Source organism: Gekko japonicus, unplaced genomic scaffold (genome assembly GCF_001447785.1).
Source record: "Gekko japonicus isolate JY-2015 unplaced genomic scaffold, Gekko_japonicus_V1.1 scaffold300, whole genome shotgun sequence".
Taxonomy (NCBI): Eukaryota; Metazoa; Chordata; class Lepidosauria; order Squamata; family Gekkonidae; genus Gekko; species Gekko japonicus.
The window spans coordinates 723,938-737,714 of NW_015169179.1; the positions used below are offsets into that span (position 1 = coordinate 723,938).

The window sequence follows — 13,777 nt, forward strand, 5'->3', positions numbered from 1 at the left end:
AATCCTCTAAAAATCTGTTTTTCACAGACTCCAGCGTGGCCTTTGTGCTCCTGGGTTCCTCCTTAGCTGTTGTGCTTCTCAACCACAGGGGCCCCGTTTATGCTTTTCAGGTCTTCCTTTGCCAGCCCAGATGGCTCATGGCACTACACCCCTGCTCCGTTTGATACCCGAGCTTCCTCCATTCTACACTTATCATCATTGACTTCTCATTACTACTGTATTTGGGTCTCATGATTATGCTAAACTGGTCATTTGTAGATTTGACTTTCTGTTTCTTTTTCTGTGATAGAGGCTGTGTTTCTGGAGGGAAAGTACTCCAAGAAAGGCATGTGTACAGCAGTCCGGGAATGTGGATCCCCCCAGGAGATGCTTCTGGGCTCTTCGATAGGCATGAGTCTTCCTGGGATCTATGAAGAGCTGAGCAGATCTTTTCCTCGGACAAACAAGAAAAGAAGGAGTGACCTTTCCAGACTCTGCAGGAATAAAGCATCTTTATCTGGTGAATACTTGGCAGGTTACATTGAAATGTATAAATGTTTTAAAGTTTTCACCTTCTTCAGCTTTTTTTTTTTTGTAACTGACATTAGAACAGCTTGGCAACAAAAACAGCTACGGAGGGGGTTATTTGAAAATGGGAGAAGAAGAAAACTTGAATATCTTTGAACTGGGAACATAGTTATAGGCTTGCTTTTCATCTCTTGTTATACCTGCTGACTTGAGTTTTTGACATTTTGCCATTACTGTGTGGTGACTTTCTAAACTATGTAAACTACATTTTGAGTGTTTTTCTTGTTGTTTCTCTCGAAACTATTTCCTATAATATGGAGACATTTCAGTGTTTATTGAACTTTATTTTTGTTTCTGTTTAGAAAATGGATGGAATTCCTATTGCTTTACTTCATTAGCTGCTCGGAACATCTGTACTAGCAAGCTTCATGACACTTGGGCTCATTTAGAATCTACTTCTCTTTCCTGTTCAGTATGCAGCAACTCTTCTTGTTCCCTCTTAAATGCCCTGGTTCTGGGAGAATCTACCCAGGCCCTGCCAGCTTCTGTACGAAACCCAAACAAAGCCATCTTCACTGTGGACATCAAAACAACAGAGGTACTAGCTAGCCTTTCACAAGCTATTACTAAAACATTCAGTGGGTGCCAAGTCTGTGTATACTGGAGGGTTGTAGGTGCCAAAATTGGTGGTAGCACAGTACCTTTCAGTCATCTTTTAGCATCATATCAAGACTTCTGCTCAGGGTATGAGAAAAGATCAGAGGCAGGGTGGTATGTTGTACCACTTTGAACACCTTCAGGCAGTGAGAGCAGCTAAGGAAAATGACAAATCAGTAAGTAGTTCAGCTTTTCAGCACTGTGATTCAGCCTTCTGGGAACAATTGTCCTTACACAGTGATTGATGTGTTTACTTGGAAGTAAGTTTCATTGAGTTCAGTCAGACTTACAATTGGGTTTTTAAGGTGCTACCCTTTTTAATTTGGAGATAAATCCACTGGAAAAAGGGACTTCTCAATTAGGCTTTCTCAGAAGTGTCAGGATTCTGGAGTATGAACCTGTATAATGTCAAGGAACAGCTAAACTGCCCTGAGCCCGTCCATGGGGAGGGCAGTATATAAATCAAATAAATAAATTGGACAGGATGTTGATTAAGAGGCTTTGTGCAAAAGTACTGCTGTCCAGCTTAAACTGCTGAAGCTAGAGGTTCTGCTCATGTACCAAGATAAAAAGTAGTCCAGCTGCAGCTGTGTAGTTACAGCAAGACTTTGGGTACTCATAAGACTGGCATAAGGGTATGGTTAAGAAACGACATAGGAGAAGCACTCAGCAGTTTATCCAGAGTGCTACAATTGTGACTCCCCCTTGCACTGATATGCAGGTGTTCAAAAATATAAGTGATAATCCAAAACATAGCACTTGTAATAGTCTCAAATGCATAAGACACCATTCATTCACACAGCACAGCCTGGAAGTTCCGCTGAGTTCAGATTGGCAGTTTGAAGCAGGAGGGAGTCATGGCAAAAAAGACCCGGAACAAACTGTTCCGGGTTTTCCCGGTCACACTGCACTGACTGATACGGGAGCATACCGGGGAGGAGGCACAAGGGAGCGTTCACACTGTTGGCCTGCCCCTGGTGGAGGCACGGCTGTGTGGCGCGGCTCTCGTTTTGGAAATCTGGAGATATGAGCTTATGTGCATAAGTGCACAAGAAAAACGCGGCTTTTGTCATTCACACTTTGTTGGTGCGGGATAGACATGGGATAATCGCGCTTTCCAGGGTTTGATACCACTTTCACCTGGTATCTTTTAAACTCAGGAGGGAAGCGTTACGAGACAGGTTGAGTACGGCTGGGGAACACCAAACAGATGTGCCTGTGTGAACGGCCCCTTTAATCCGTTTGTGAAACATTTCTGAAACGTGCCTATATCGGGCCAAACTTGCAGTCTGAACTCGGCCAATGTCACTTCAGCAGCTGATCCTTCTTGCTTCCTGCAGACAGCCAGAATGTGCTGCTCAAAATATTACATGGAACAGTTTTCCCCTGACCAAATGTCCTTGCAACAGCCTGCTATAGATGCCCTCACAATCCAAAATGCACATGCCCTTACTGCTACCCCAGCAGATAACAAAGCTTAGAGACCTGTACTTTTCCATGTGCCAATATATGGAAACTGATTTTCCCAAACCATGGGATGAGCTTCCTGAAGCTTAACCTATATCCATTATACTTTTGGGAAAGAGCCTACCTCTAAATCCATGTTGAAAACCTAACCTGGAATTGCTGTCATATCACATTGTTGTGTGTGATAGATGCTAAAAACAGCTCCTTTCATTGGAAACAGCTGTAGCTGGCTGTGTCTGGAAACTGAAGACCAAAAGGGGCCTGCTGCTGCTCGGTAATAACTGTGTTTGGTATGCCACTCTTATTGTTTAGAACCAATTAAGTAATTGCACTTAATTTTAATCAGAGGTTACTGCTTGGATTTGAGGACCATACTATTATACTGTGTTGGGGTGGGTTTTGGGCTTTTATTTTGGCCTTTATTAATTTTTTAGCTTGGAACTCCTCCTTGAAGGCATATTTGCGAACAGAACTAAAATTCTGTGTTAATGCAGTGTTGGTTTTTAGTTCTATAAGAATTTGCTGGAGCAAGGTTGAAAATAGAACAGTACATCTATCAAAGGGTAAACTGCAAAACAACAACTACTTGATCACATACCTTGGGGACAAGCCACAGAAAGCGATTCCACTCAGTTGATCTTTCTGTTGAGTAAACTTGCATAGGAATGCTTATGAACTATTAAAATGCTGGATTTTGGTGTACATTTAAAAACTGATGGCCTGCTGAAATGGGTACTGCAAACTTTCTCTATATGCCTGGTGCTAATTACTGAATGAACAACGGCATGCATTTGTGTAGGCTTCTAGAAGCGATAGAAAATTGACTTCTCCCTTCTTGCTCTCTCCTCTTTAGATTCTAATTGCAAATGACAAAGCCTATAAGCTTCTTGGTTACAGCAGCCAGGAACTGATTGGCCAGAAATTATGTCGGATGATTTCAAAATCCAACTGGGATATAGTGGAGGCACTGAATGAAGAGCATGTTGATGTTCAAGGACATGTAGCAGCAGTTCCTGGAACTGTGGTTTGTGAAACAGTGGAATTATTTATTTTTATTTGATTGAACTTGTATCCCACCCTCCCCGCAATTAGGCTCAGGGTGGGTTAGATACATGCATGCTATTGTTTTTGTATAGGTGTGCTTTATTTTATAATGCTATCAATACTGACAATTATAGCCACAAAATCTAGCATGATTGTTTCCTTTGACACTTATGTAACATATGAATTAAAGATATGACATTTATTATATTTAGTGGTTCTAGTCAAAGATGTAGCAGTTAAATATATACATGCATGGGATACTGAACTTTTAGTTACACTAGTTGATATATTTAGGGGTAGAACCAGTTTTAGGCTGTGGTTAATGGACTGGGTGCATGTTCATTCTGGCTGCTATACATAGTTTATCCCACTCTGCCCATCATCTGTTTTTCTGTGTCCTGCACTCCATGATATGCTGGAATCGGTGACCTTTCTCATCATTCACTATGTGTCACAGCCGCATTTATTCAATTCCTTTACACAGGAACTCCCCTGAATAACTTACAACTAGTATCTCTCTGTTACGGTTAATGTGTCGTCCCCCCCCCCCAGACACATTATTTTGGTTATATCATTTACCATTCCATGTGCATCTGATGGAATGAGATATGACTTACAAAAGTTCATGCAGGAATAAATTTCATTACTTGTTTTACTTGTTAAGCTGCCACTGGACTTCTGTTAACTGTATGTTAAAGCAGTCTTAGAGTCTGTCTGAGGTATTGTTCTTAAGGAATGGAGCTGGCCTTCCTAAGGAAGCATGAACAGTGGTTAAGATAAATGGAACCTTTTGTTGCATTTTACAAGATTGGCTGCATATATTGATTAGTCCTAGAATGAAATTGCCACCTCCTTTTATCTTTTCAATAGTGCAGAATGGGCATGTTGTTTTTAATCGTTGGCTGAGAATTTTCCTTGGTTATCTGTAGCAAGGTTTTCGCCACTGTCTCACAGCTTGCTTTCCAAGATTTAAGATTGCCAACTGATTAGAAAAAAGGGGTTTGGATACCAAGTACACATGATTACGATAGCCAGAATTCTCTGTGCTAGATGCTGGGAAAAGGAAGCATCTTCAGACATCTGGGAATGGACAAAAAAAATTAAATGTATTTTCTAATTGTTGTTGTTGTTCAGTCACGTTATTTACAGAAAGGTAAGTATAAAAATGAGTTAGACTCAGTATGGTTGCCTTGTATTCAGAAACAGAATCAGGTAATTCGTTTTGAGTGTTTTATGTATTATTGAATTTTGCTTTCCTTTCCAAGTTATTGTATATGTAGGTTTTTCTTTTTTGTGTTCAAATAAATTTTTAAAACGTTCCAGTCAAAAGGAAAGGGGAAAAGAAAAAAGGGGTCAGCCTACTACACATATAACAGCAGCTTGATCGGTGGCTCATCAGTAGTTGAAGCTTTACACAAGACAGGAATAAAGAACTGCTAAATGCTGCAGATTAATCTTATTCAAGGCATGGCTGCAGGGGCCAGTTGAAAAGTTGACAGCTTTAATAGTGATCTTATGGTGAACCTTTTCCGCTTTGACGTACTTACTATGGGTCTAGGAGGTAAACTTTATCATTGCATTAAAAACAGATTTCTGAGTCATTTTAAAGATTAGTGGGTTGATTGTGGCACAGGTTTATATGCAATAGATCCTACTTCATCAGATGCATGAAGTAGTATGTTCAGGTATTTTGAGTTTGTCATGCTTTGAAAGATTTCATTTTTTTCCAGTTTTAGTCCCTTCTCTAAATTTGGACAGTTGGGCCTGAAGCACTGCAGTCTGAACCTGTGCAGGGTTATTGAAAAGCAAGTGTTGCAGGACACGAGAGCAAGCATACATAGAATTTCAGCCCTGTCTGAGGATGCCTAGTTTAACACCCTGCAACACCCCCCCCCCCTTAAAAAAATTGCACTTGCTTAATCATAAGCAATCATTTCCCCTCTATCCAGTTTGGGAATTATAGGGATTGTATTTCTAGGGAAGCCCTGACTTGGATAGCCCAGGCTAGCCCGATCCCATCAGAGCTTGGAAGCTAAGCAGGGTTAGCCCTGGCTAGTATCAGAATACTAGGAATACCAGGGTCGTGATGTGGAAGGAATCCCAAGGAACACCAGGAATACCAGGGTTGTGATGTGGAGGCAGGCAACAGCCAACCACCTCTGAATGTCTCTTGCCTTGAAAACCATATGGGGCTGCCATAAGTCAGCTGTGACTTGACAGCATTTTCCACCACCATTTCTATGGAGCTTCCAAAATTCTTCTGGTGCAGAACTCTGTGTGATAGCCTGTATCTTGTAATGGCAAAGATCCTGAGTCAGATCAAATCTAATCTTTGCCACAGACTCACTAAATGGCATCGGGCAAGCCACTATTTCTCTTTCCTCTGTTCCCTGCCTGTATTGTAAGAACATAAGAGACACCAATGTTGGATCAGGCCAAAGGCCCATCTAGTCCAACACTGTCACACAGTGGCCAAAAATACCAGGTGCCATCAGGAGGTCCACCAGTGAGGCCAGGACATTAGAAGCCCCCCCATTGTTGGCCCCCCCTAAGCACCTTGTAGGAATAATAATACTGACCTGTGATTTATTTTACAGGGCTGTTGTAACAATTACTGAAATAATATAAGCAGAGCACTTTTAAAGCTCAAAAGGCACCATATAAATGTAAAATAGTATGTGTTATGTTTGGTCTCTGGTCTTTCTGGGAGTTTTGCACATGATATGTCTGTCACCTGCGGCTCTTCGTGTGTGTGTGTGCACGTGCACACACTTGCATGCCTGGAAGTCATGGTGACTTCTCGCGACCCCTGGTGGGGCTTGGATGTTTCAAAGAGGTAGCTTGATATTACCTGCCTCTGCATCCCAGCCCTGGTATTCCTTGGAGGTCTCCCTTCCAAGTACTTGCCAGGGTCAGCCCTGCTTAGCTTCCGATATCCGACAAGATCGGGCTTGTCTGGGCTAACCAGGTCAGGGCACCTATGACTCCTTGAGTTCTCAGTATACATGTGGAATTTCATGTCATTCAGGCGGCTGAGATTAGCCCTGGAACAGTACTGCACAACTTTAATTGACAGTCCACTTAGATGTGATGACAATGTGCACTTACCAAGGGATTACCAATGCATATGTCTGAATGTGTACTTTCCTTGTATTTCATGACTCTACTTCTCATGCTATAAAGTTTCACAAATGAAAACACAAACATTTATATAGAAATTGGCACTGAAAGTCAGAATCACTGCACTAATCCAGTTCTCAGCTCTGCCAGTCAGAAACTTAACAGTGTGTTTTATCAATAGGTAGATGTTATTTCCTGTAGCAACGAAAAGATCCCAGTTTCTGTATGGATGAGAAGAATAAAAACTCATGGAAGTCGGTACTGTGTGGTTGTTCTGGAGCCTGTTGAAAGACTTGCTGCTTCTGTTTGCTTCACAAGCAATGTGGGTATCTGTCTATTTGCCATATATGAATGTTCATGTAATTCGAGCAATTCAGTGACAAATTCCTATGAGTAAACCAAGATTTCTTGAAACATGTTTGGTCCTTTGAAACATGCTAGCGAACTTCATCAAAGGGAAAACATAAATGTCAATCAAATGCTTTGTGGATTTTGTATGAGTAATTTCACTTCAATAATATTTCGCTTTCAGCACTCTGAAGAACTGGGATTGTTTAAAATAAATTATTTTACACCATAGGTGTTTGCTACATGATTGTGGTCATTTTTACTTAGGTATGGAGCCTTGTCTGCTGAATTAGTTATCAGGATTGCTATTGCTCCTTTGTGCGTGTTTTGGACATTTTATATTGTCAAACAGATACTGTGGAATGCAGTAATCTGCAGTTATAGTAAGAAACTAATTTTGTGAATCTCCTATCTTAAGGGAGAGGTAACTTCATGTGACTCCCTTTTTGCTCATCTACATGGCTACTCATCACCTGAGGATGTGATTGGTCATTACATCACAGACCTGATTCCTTCTATACAAATTCCTCCTCCTGGCAAGAAAATCCCTAAGGTACCATGCTGTGAATTATTTGTTCTTTTTAATGCCATGTAAGTGCTAACTTTGTATAGGCTGATTCTTGTTTGTAACTCTAGCTTTGTGATAATAATTTGAAACCAGCAGTCAAATGGCATCTGATTGCCTGGACATTGTCAGTTAATACTTTATTTACTGGAAGTTTCCTAAGCCCCAGATACCAGTGCATTACCCCTTGCAGCCCTCTCAGACTGTGAACCCCTGAGATTGGTAACAAGCAGGGATCAGGCATAGATTACTGTCTGCCATATCCCATCACAACCGACACAGCTGTGAAACAGTTAGAACATTTTTTGAGCACCATCAAAAAATGACTTCTGACTGCAAGTCAGGTGAATGGGGTGGCCATCTCTGAAAGCACTTGTGCCTTTGAAACCTGTATTGACAGCAGAATCCCGGGCAGAGCTGTTCCTATGGCTGCAGGTCCATGAGAGGTGCAATGTTGCTGGTCAAACAGCTCTCTGCTAAGTACCTTGCAAGAGTACAGGAGCCAGGTTTGAAGAAGAGAGTTGGCAACCCCACAGCACAGCAGTTAGATATTAATTGGTCACTGCAGCTGTTCACCATTTTGTAGACTCAGCAGATTGGACATGTGGGGTTATACTGGATTAGGGATTATACTGGCATGATATTATCACAGTGATGTTCTGTTAGCATATCTCCAGCGGAGCACCCTTTTGCACCCTGTTTACCAACTCTGTGCTCCGTATTTAGGAGACACTGCTAGCAACTGTTGAGAGGGGAAAAGGAATTGAGAAAAAAAGAGTTAGTAGACACTGCAGGGCAGTCATTTGCAGCAGGCAAAGTTTGAATCAGGGGATGCCCCTCCCTTGCTTACCTGTATGGGGCACATTGTTTCTGCATCCCCAGTTAGAGTGAGGCAGTCAGTTTAGTGTCCATGTCTTAGGTTTTGTGCAGATCAATGTTAGCAACATGCTGTCATAGTACTTGTTCTTGGCTATTTGTGAAAACTGTTCTCTTTTTTTAGTGCAAAGTGTCTTTTCTCTAGTGTCCACCATCAAAGTTCCTCCCATGCATTGTATGTATCTTATGAGGCTAGAGAGACAGTGCCTCATGCTGTGAAATCTATCACTTGAGATATGAGTTTCCTGACTGGATTTATATGGTGCTTAGTGAGATGTAACTGACTGCAGACGTAGCTGGTATCCAATGTTGTGTCGTGGCTATGTACGCATGGTAGAGTGTGGGGAGAGTCTTTGTTTTTTTCTCCCAAGTGTCTGTACTTCAGTATTTTTGCCATTGCAACATACACTGGGGGTAGGATGTGGATTGAAAGGACTAGTATGCGTTAGGCGAGTTGGGTTTATACGCGTGTAGCATTGGCTGAACACTACACAGGTTTACTGCTGCATTGCTCTGATGTGAGGCTTAGTAATCATCCTAAACAGTTTACAGTCTGAATTAGGATTGTGCTTTTAATGTGACTATCTATATCTCATCTTTGTGAGCATAGAGTTGTAATGTGTCATGTGACTGAGAGCTGCTTCTTTCAGAATTTCAAGATTCAGAGGTCTGTGGGCAGAGCAAGGGAGGGTACAACGTTTCCTCTAAGCCTGAAACTGAAGGTGAACTTTCCTCCTGAAAAAACTACTTTGGTAGTAGAGGACCCTGTGCCAGTACCTGAAGCTGAAAATCTAGAAGACCAAACAACTGCCTTCTCCATAGAGTGTTCTTTTGCTGCTACTGTCTGGGTGTTTACAACTATCAGCGGACTGATAACAGTGCAGGCAGATGGTACAATTTATGGAATCAACAATGCATTTTCTTTAATGCTGTTTGGTTATGAAAAAAGAGAACTGCTGGGAAAGGTAAATTTTTATTTCTTTTCTCTTAGTAAATACCTCCATGAAACTGAAATGTTATTTTGTTAGGCTTAATGGATCATAAGTATGTTTTAGCAAGAACGTCCATTCCTCAGCTGAGTGTTAATGAGGGAGGGCAGCTGTTTAAAAGGATGGGCACATTGGCTAGGGATTAGCTTATATCTAATCAAGTTGCCAGAAATATTTAGCTTACTTCTGTCAGAGGATTGGAGAAGCTCATTTTGGAGCTTTCATCAACTATCTGCATTTTACATCAGTGGTTTTTGTCTACATATTGGACAAAGACCAATACGCATGCCCTTTTGAACAAAGCAATTCTCTGTTCAATCACAGGGTGTGTTGGTATTGATCACCACATTGCAAAAAGAAGGGGATCAATTTTTGTAATGTTGCTTTTTGTATTTTAGAACATCACATTCCTGATTCCTGGTTTTTACAAGTACATGGATAGAGTTGATGATTCTTCTTTGCCATTGCCATCTCTTGAAGACAATGCAAATACAGAAAATGTGAGCTGCTTTGGTGATTTTAAAGGAGCCCAGGTGGATGCCTGTAGCACAGTGGAAACTGGTGAAGGTACATTTACTGTAGAATGGCAATTACTTGGCAATTACACATCCTCTCCTTTGATGGAACCTTTGTTTCTATTGTTTTCGCTTCTCTTTGGCATTTCCAACTGCAAAAAACAAACAACAGGACACAATCTTAAAGCTGCTACACCACAAGAAATGCGTTTCACTTGATGAAAGAATGTGTATCTAAAAGTTAGTTTACCAGGAACTGTTCTCCATTGGCATCACAGTGTTTAAGGTGAAATGTTGGATATAAGAGATGCAATTTTTCTGTCAGGCTCTTAACTTGCGCACTCTCTCTCTCTCTCTGTGTGGCTAGCCATGTTCCCAATGACTCACCTTCTACCTAACTGGCCCAGCCTTTCAAAGTCATTTGCATATGTGGGCTGATTGGGCCTCACGCCATTCCACATGTCATCCTCTCTCCCCCCTCATAGCCAGTCAGAACACAGAAGTCATTTGCATATGTAGCCTGATTGGCCCTCGCCTCCAACATTCTAAAGAGTTTGCTAAACAGTCGTTGAGTATGTCCTCAGGTAAAATACATCTCCTGGTCTTCCCCTAAATGTTCACTGGGATTGCCTATCTCCCTGTGGAGCCTAGAGATCTGGAAATCACCACGTTCCCCAGCCACAGCACATCATTTCCTCTACAGAAAATGTGTGTGTGACGACCTCTTATTTGGGGAGGTCTAGTTTTACTTTAAAATGTTCTTTCAGTTTTATTCTGTAGGGTATTCTGGCTGCCACCAGGGAAATCTAGGTTTTCCCAAACCTTTTCCTATAATATTTTCCACGGGGTAGGTGTACCATGGGTCTTAGGCATTCATGAAGGTCTATGTGGTCTGAGGAAGGATTATTTGCTGAGCTGATATACTTGAAGGAATTAGGATTTACTTAAAGAAAACATAAATACGAGGGTAAACAATGTAAACAGTACTGGGAAGGATTTGAACAAATGCTTGGTGTCTCTCACAAGCTTCTCCTTTACTGACAGGGAGGTTAAAGCAACCTTGTAACACTTTTCACTGTACTCTTCTTAGACTCTCAGCTTTCAATTGTAACTCTTATAACACAGAACTTAACCGTCTGCTTAACACAGAGACTTTTACTCTTATATTTCACACAGGAACTTCTCACACAGAGACCTCAGGACAAAACTCATATCAACTGCTTTTACACAGCACACTCTCCTCTGACTCTGTTTTACTCCACTGTTTAACTGACAACCCTTAACAGACACTCCTGAAAGACATTTCAATCATCCACACAGCATCCATTCCAAAACCCCTCCCCCTCTCTGTCACTCACCAATCATATCACTTGCCTGAGTCCAGCATCCAAGTCTGTCATACATCCATACAAACCAAACTTTAAAGTCACACACAAACAAAACATGAAATCGTTACAGTGTGCCTTGATGCACATACTCTGTGGTAGCCCATAACACAACCATGCCACGACAAAAAAGACAGAGCCTACCACAAGCACATGCTGATGCTAAATGCCGCAAGGCTGAAAATGACAGGAAAAGGCGCCAACAACACACTGCAGATGAAAGGAATGCTGAGCTTTAGTGTCTGCATAATCGTTGTCATGCTATGATGCCACAGCAAAGAGATGCTGAATCTCTGCATGCACGCTGTCCATACTGCACAGGCACAAAACATGACTCCTGAACAAAGGGCACGTCTCACCAAATGAAAGGCATACAGACAACTCATTAACAGACAACAAGAAACAGCAGAGGTAACTGCTCAAATATGTCAAGACCACAAAAATAGAGATGTTGCAATTCTCCAAGCTACACAAACCATTGCACGCCATGAGGACTTATACTACATAGATGATGAGAATGCTGTTCCTACACACTTGTGTGGCTCTCTGGACCAAATTTGTGAATTTTGCCATGTCAAAACACTTCCCTAGAGAAAGAACATCCGATGGAAAGTTCTCGACCTGTTGCTCCAAAGGAGTAGTCAGATTAGATCCCATTCACATTTCCCCATTAATTGAATAACTTCTGACATATCACCATGAGCTTTCAACAGACTTCTTTGTTAACATACGGTCAATTAATAGCTCCCTTGCATTTTTATCAATGGGAGCACAAATGACTCCTCTACCAGGTTACGGCCTTTACTGTTTTAGAATCAGTGGATCCATCTACTGCTGTGCAGGAGCACTGCACCGTGAAAATGGCAAACAATGGAAATATGCACAGCTTTTCATTCTTGATCCTGAGGAGGCTGCAGCCCAAAGACTGCAAATGCAAGAAAACTGTGGGTGCAGTGCACATCTACTGCAAACCTTAAGTACATTCATGACAAATAATAACCCATTTGCAGATGCCTATAAAATGCTTTATGAGTTTGAGCAAGAGAGCATTCAGGATGCTCACAAGGTCAAACACTGGAAAAAGTCAGTGTTTACCTTTGTGAACCAGTGTTTAGCCATGGCCAACTTTATGTTTCCATTGTCCAGAGTGTGCCACTTTGAGGATGTTAAGGTTCCCATTGTCCATGGACCTCAGCAAGGCAAATTAATTGTCAATTCTGATAACATCTTCACCAAAAACATCGTTTACAGAGAAATTCTGCAATGCTGATGATGGAATCCTCTATATTTCCTGGCCAGCTATACGTTGGGTTGTCCAGAGACCCGACACAATGAGGATGTCACACTTTACATTCTCCGTGTACCACACCAAGGTACAGACAAATAATTAAAAATGATGATGACTGATTTCACACTAACTGTATATACTTCATCCATGCAAAAGCCCACTAAAAACCAAATATTGCAACACATAATAACCATAAGCAGCACATCTTGACCCAACCAACTATACAATCATCAATACCAAAACAACATATGCAGACCATTGTCCCAACATGCACTGCAGCCCCCTCCCCCCAAAGCTGAGGCACTCACCCATAGCCTCTTTCTAGAGCTCGTTGTATTTATTCCCACAACGGGCCTTATTCTTAGTATGTGTGTGTGTGTATACACACAACAGAAACAAGCTTTGCATGTACTGGTGCTTTGGGCTTTTAGTCATATTGTAAATCAATATTTAGTGATATTGTAAATCAATATGAAGAGTTCATTCATCCAAGCACATTTCTCTGGGTGTGCAGTGTAACAAGGAAATAAGTAAAATAGTTCCTTTACCAGAACGTCTAAGAAAAACCTAAAAATCTCACTTAAAACATTGAGTTTCCCAGAATTAGTGTCACTCAATATTAAAGTGGAGCAGCATACATGCTATGGAACTTTCATTTAATGACCCAGTCTGAATAATATTCTGGCAGAGGAGCTTGTGCTTCCCTTAGCAACTGCTGAGATCTTCTTAGAGAGGCCTGCATCAGACTTTTGAGAACCATCATTTCAGATAATTGTGAGGGATGTATTAGGCCTGCGTCATTAGGAAGATAAAAGCTATAGAACTTGTTGTATACTTGCCAAAACGGTAATATTTTAAGCTCCTGCATCTCAGGGAGCTGTATAGCCTTTAAAATTTTAATATGTGAGGTGTCTTTTAGATTGTTTTCGTGCATGGCTTACTGAAATAATTATTGCGTATCACTGCTGTTTCTTTGACCCAGACACCAGCCCGTTGATTGCTGGAGATATGGCTTT

The 13,777-nt window shown here is 41.4% G+C and overlaps 1 protein-coding gene across 1 annotated transcript in view; it reads left to right on the forward strand.

Moving 5' to 3' along the window:
- Nucleotides 1-390: 390 nt before the first annotated feature.
- Nucleotides 391-13,777, forward strand: part of PASK (PAS domain containing serine/threonine kinase) — a 33,344-nt gene continuing 19,957 nt past the window's right edge. The window contains exons 1-9 of the mRNA XM_015416055.1: nucleotides 391-499; nucleotides 870-1,105; nucleotides 3,485-3,655; nucleotides 6,977-7,117; nucleotides 7,562-7,696; nucleotides 9,235-9,357; nucleotides 9,409-9,549; nucleotides 9,972-10,140; nucleotides 12,484-12,733. Coding sequence (XP_015271541.1) covers nucleotides 391-499; nucleotides 870-1,105; nucleotides 3,485-3,655; nucleotides 6,977-7,117; nucleotides 7,562-7,696; nucleotides 9,235-9,357; nucleotides 9,409-9,549; nucleotides 9,972-10,140; nucleotides 12,484-12,733 — 1,475 coding nt within the window. The remainder of the gene's footprint in view (nucleotides 500-869; nucleotides 1,106-3,484; nucleotides 3,656-6,976; nucleotides 7,118-7,561; nucleotides 7,697-9,234; nucleotides 9,358-9,408; nucleotides 9,550-9,971; nucleotides 10,141-12,483; nucleotides 12,734-13,777) is intronic.